Source organism: Penaeus japonicus, unplaced genomic scaffold (assembly GCF_977035675.1).
Source record: "Penaeus japonicus unplaced genomic scaffold, GWHDUDI00000001_assembly GWHDUDI00000041, whole genome shotgun sequence".
NCBI classification, from domain to species: Eukaryota; Metazoa; Arthropoda; class Malacostraca; order Decapoda; family Penaeidae; genus Penaeus; species Penaeus japonicus.
Window position 1 is genome coordinate 4,463,062 of NW_028234443.1, and position 5,000 is coordinate 4,468,061.

Below are 5,000 nucleotides of genomic sequence, written 5' to 3' on the forward strand. Positions count from 1 at the left end.
GCGCGCGAATTTTAAACGTCTTGAAAGAAAATGGAAGAGACACAGGGGAAACAAATGACTTACGGATAATTAACATCAATTTACAAATGATAACGTGTTAACATCTTTTTCTTACTCACCCTAGATTTGTTGTCATCTCTGGCTCTAGGAATGGCTAGGCTCTCAGTTGTGTTCTGGAAAGGATGAGAAAGAAATGATTACAGGTTGGAGTGAAGGCTTGTTTTCTCTCTCGCTCTCTCGCTTGCTCACTCACTCTCTCATTCTCTCTCTCTCTCATTCACTCACTCACTCGCTAACTCACTCTCTCTCTCTCTCTCTCTCTCTCTCTCTCTCTCTCTCTCTCTCTCTCTCTCTCTCTCTCTCTCTCTCTCTCTCTCTCCTCTCTCTCCCCCTCTCTCTCCTCTCTCTCTCTCTCTCTCTCTCTCTCTCTCTCTCTCTCTCTCTCTCTCTCTCTCTCTCTCTCTCTCTCTCTCTCTCTCTCTCTCTCTCTCTCTTCTCTCCTCCTTCTCCCTCTCTCTCTCTCTCTCTCTCTCTCTCTCTCTCTCTCTCTCTCTCTCTCTCTCTCTCTCCCTCTCTCTCTCTCTCTCTCCCTCTCTCTCTCTCTCTCTCTCTCTCTCTCTCTCTCTCTCTCCCTCTCTCTCTCTCTCCCTCCCTCTCTCTCTCTCTCCCTCCCTCTCTCTCTCTCTCTCTCTCTCTCTCTAACAAAGATATGAACAAAACTAACCTTTTCTTTGTCGGATGTGGACTGTTTGTTGGAGAACTACCGAGGAAAAATATGGAAAAAAGAAAAAAGTATATTAGACAAACAAACAATATATATTTTCTTTATATCTTTCATCAATACTTTAATCGACTTATTTTTTTTTGTTTTAGTTAATACCAATTCTAATTTTACTATTCTTCAAAATCTGATTTTTTTTTTTTTTTTTACGTATACACAAGCCGATTTTTTTGTTTCTTTTCTTTTACGAAGTTATTCATAAAAGCATTTTTTTCTTTCTTTTCTGGTTGGCAACAGATGCAACTGCAGCCATTGCAGTGTCCGGTATATTATTCATTTGATTCAGCTCTTGTTAAATAGCAATGTTATTTATCACTGCTGTTACTATTATTCTTTTTTTTTTTCGTTTTTCCTTTCTTTTTTTTTTGTTATTGATCTAATATTTAGTCTCAGCTGCAAGCAATCTAGGAATTAGCTCCTTGATTTTATTGAAGGTAATCAATTATCAGATCTTTACTATAATATGTCTGATAATATCTGTTATGTTAGGAGGTAATAAGGGAAGGGTATAAAAAGGGGGGAAGTAAATAGCGAAATTATAAAGAACTGAAAGAGAATACAGTAGTAGTTAAAGTAGGAGCTGAAAAACTTTTAAAAATATATACATTTTTTTTAAGTTAAATTACCTAAAAGTCATTATATAAACTGTTACAATACTCGTACAAATCACTAAAATAAAATGAAATGAAACAATAATAATAACAATGATAATAATAATAATAATAATAATTGTACATAGCATGACGTTAGTTTTGTTTGCATTTACTACATACAAAAGAAAAGAAAAACAGTTATAGTATAGCCTGGTCTGTCCACGAGCACAGTATAAAAGAGCCTTCGGACTTATTATAAAAAAAACGTTTTTTTTGTGGCTAAAACGTTTTTTTTTATTTTTATTTGAGATGAAGCAAGGTCAGCGTCACTGCTCGCGAGGTCAGAATAAATACATACACGGGCATCTGCCTGTTGCTTGCTTTGGGCTTGGTCTCCACTCTGCTTTCTCTCGAGTTCCTTTAACTTTCTCTCTATCTCATCGAGGCTGTACCTGTCTCCGGGCTGTTCCTCCTTTTTGGCAGGTTCTTCCTTCCTTACCTCTCTCAGCTGCACGTTCTCCAGGAAGTTTTCTTCCTTCTTGGTCGGTTTCTCTTCTTTCTTTACCTCCCGCAGCTGCACTTGGTCGAGGATGCTGACTTCCTTCTTGGGCTGAATAGGCTCCTCCTTCTTCTTGACTTTCCGCAGCTGGACTTCGTCTAGGAAGCTGCTTCTCCTCCTGGGCATGTCCTCGCCGCTGTCGCTGTCTCTTGGCTCTCTCTTCCTCGGCCCTTCCTCCTTCGGTTTCTCTTGCTTCTCCTCTTTTGCGGCGGCGGAGACTTCCTTTTCGCGCCTCGTCTGTTGCGCTTCTCGCTTGCGCTTCTCGCTCTCTTGTTTCTCTCTCTCTTGGTTCAGCCTCTCTCTCTCCCTGTTCTGTTTCTCTCGCTCTTGTCTTTCCCTCTCTTGCTGTTGCCTCTCTTTCTCCTTCTGTTGCCTTTCCCTCTCCCTTCGCTGTTTCTCTCTCTCGTTCTCTTGCCTCTGTCGCTCTTTCTCCTGCCTTTCCCTCTCGCGTTCTCGCATCTCTCTCTCTTTCTCTTGTCTATCTCTTTCTCTTTCCTTCCTCTCTCGTTCTTCCTTCTCCTTCTGCTGCCTCACTCTCTCTAGCTGGTTCTTCCTCTCCTGTTCTTGCTTCTGTCGCTGTTTCTGCTGCTTCTCTCTCTCCGCCTCCTGCCTCTCCCTCTCCCTCTCTTTCTCCTTTTCCTTCTCGTTCCTCTCCTTCTCCAGCTTCCCTTGTTGCTTCAGGATGAGACTCCTCCTCTTCTCCTTCTGCTCGTTCTCGTCCTGAATCTTCGACTCCCACTTGTTCCTTAAGGAGCTGATGCTTAGCTTCTCCGGAGGCTTGTTCTCGTCCGCGCTCCTTCGCTCATCCTCTTCCTGCTCCTCTTCCTCCTCCTCCTCCTCCTCCTCTTCTTCTTCTTCCTCCCTGCCTCGCCTCCTACGCGGCGGGAAAGAAGAGGAAGGAGTGGTCGTCGTGTTCCGGCCGTCGTCGAGGTCGTTGGAGTCGTCGCGTCCAGAGCTTGGGATGTGGAGCTTCACGACCCTCTCTCTCTTGGCCTTATTTCCTTGGCCTTTGACGCCTCGCTGGTCGTCGAGGTACATGGCGTCACGTTTTCTCTTGTCGTCCATTGCGGGTTGTCTCTGACGTTGTTGTTGTTGCAGCTGTTGTTGTTGTTGTTGTTGTTGTTGGTAAGATTGCGGGCCCGGTGGGTTGTTGGGGCCCGGCTGGAGGGGAGGGAGGGAGGGAGGAAAGGGTGAACAATGCATAAAAAGAGGACCCGTCATCACCAGATGCAAATGTATGGCTCGGGTGGAGTAGAGAGTGGGTGGGGGGTGGAGGGGAGCCGGGAAGTGGAAGGGGAGAGTGGAAGGGGGGGCACAAGAATTTCGGATCATGCACATATGATTCATGCATGTCTGTCTAAGCTAAAATTGATCTATTTCATGCACGACTATGAAGAGGCTATTGGGGGGGGGGGGAGAAAAATTTATCTCTAGGAGATATAGGGCTGAACAACCATGAAGCAAACGATTTATATAATACGTGCATGAACTTTGACATAGAGAAGGACAGAGCTTTAAGAATATACATAAAAAAGAGGAAACTACTCTCTTTATCTCGCAATACATTTGATGTGGTCGAGATCACCATCAGATCAACATAGAACATCAATCATTCTTCTTGATGATGTGGTAATAACTAACCAGGAAGAGATACATAATAATACATATAACTAATAATAAAAAAAAAACACTAAGAAATTACTAAGGAACTTGCTGTGAGGTGCCACAGTACGAGTGAATGTGGCACGTTACACAGAACCTGCACAAGCATACATATAAAAGCAAACACAAGCAAAAAAGCACATACACACACACCATACAGTCGCACACAGAACATACAATACCCGACCTCCCTCTATACACACACACGATCAGAAACACACACACACACACATGATACCCGCAAACACAGCATAACCATCAAAGAGTGTCTATCTACAATTATCTTGTTAAAGTTCAGAGCTACTACAAAGATGGGAGAAGAAGAAGATAAGAAAGAAGAATAAGAATAAGAAGGAGAATAAGATGATGAGGAGGAAGAAGAAGAAAAAAAATAGGAAGAAGACGAAGAAGAACAAAAAAAGAAAAGGAAGAAGACTAAGAAGAAGAAAAAAAGAAAAGAAAAAGAGATAGAAATAGAAAAAAAAGAAAAAAAAGAAACAAAAATAAAACATCTAACGAACCACTCTGAACTACATCTGACCATCTAACCAAGATTCTAAGAATCTAATCCGATTCTACGTGTCTAACAAAAGGAATCCTTTACGTAGTTTTGAAGGATGGAGAGAAGGCGGAGAGAAGGAAGAGTAAGAGGGAAATAGAGGAAGAGGGAAATAGAGGAAGAGAGGAGAGGGGGGAAATCAGAGAGGAGAGAGGAGAGAGGGGAGAGTTGAGAAGAGAGGAGAGAGGGGGGAGAAGAGAGGAGAGAGGAGAAAGGGGAGAGAACAGAGGAGAGAAGGGAGAGGAGAGAGAAGATAGAAGAGAGGGGAGAGGAAGAGAGATGATAGAAGAGAGGGGAGAGAAAGGAGGAGGAGGGAGGAGGAAAGAGAAAGGAGGAGAGAGGAAGGAGAGAGGAGAGAAAGGAGGAGAAAAAGGAGGAGGAGGGAATAGGGAAGAGAAATAGTCGGAGAGAAAGGAGGAGGGGGAAGGTGAGGAAGAGGATGGGGAAGAAAGGGATAGAAAGAGAAGGGGAGGAAAGAGATAGAGAGAAAGGAGAAGGAGGAGGAGGAAGAGGAAGAAAAGGAGGAGGAGGAGGAAGCTGAGGAGGAGGATGAGGAGCAGGCAGAGGAGGAGGATGAGGAGCAGGCAGAGGAGGAGGAGAAGGAGGAAGAGGAGAAGGAGAAAGAAGAAAGGGAAAAGTAGGGAAAAAATGAAGAAAAAGAAAGAAAGAAAAAAAAGAGAGGAAAAAAGAGTAGGGACGAGAAAAAAGGAGGGAAAAATCACCAATAGAAAAAACAACAACAGCAACAAGAGGAATAAACTAAGAAAAAAACAAAAACAAAGAGGATTATGGACTCTTACCTGCTGTGGAAATTGCTGTTGTCTTTGCTCGGGGGGCAAAGGGGGG

At 43.4% G+C, this 5,000-nt stretch overlaps 1 protein-coding gene across 1 annotated transcript in view; it reads right to left on the reverse strand.

Annotated features, from left to right (window-relative positions):
• The window catches only part of LOC122257198 (uncharacterized), a 58,823-nt gene that overhangs the window by 24,230 nt on the left and 29,593 nt on the right, over nt 1–5,000 (reverse strand). Inside the window, 4 exon segments of the mRNA XM_086534325.1 lie at nt 120–173; nt 725–760; nt 1,733–3,094; nt 4,955–5,000. The exon segment at nt 4,955–5,000 is cut by the window's right edge and continues 14 nt beyond it. Coding sequence (XP_086390451.1) covers nt 120–173; nt 725–760; nt 1,733–3,094; nt 4,955–5,000 — 1,498 coding nt within the window.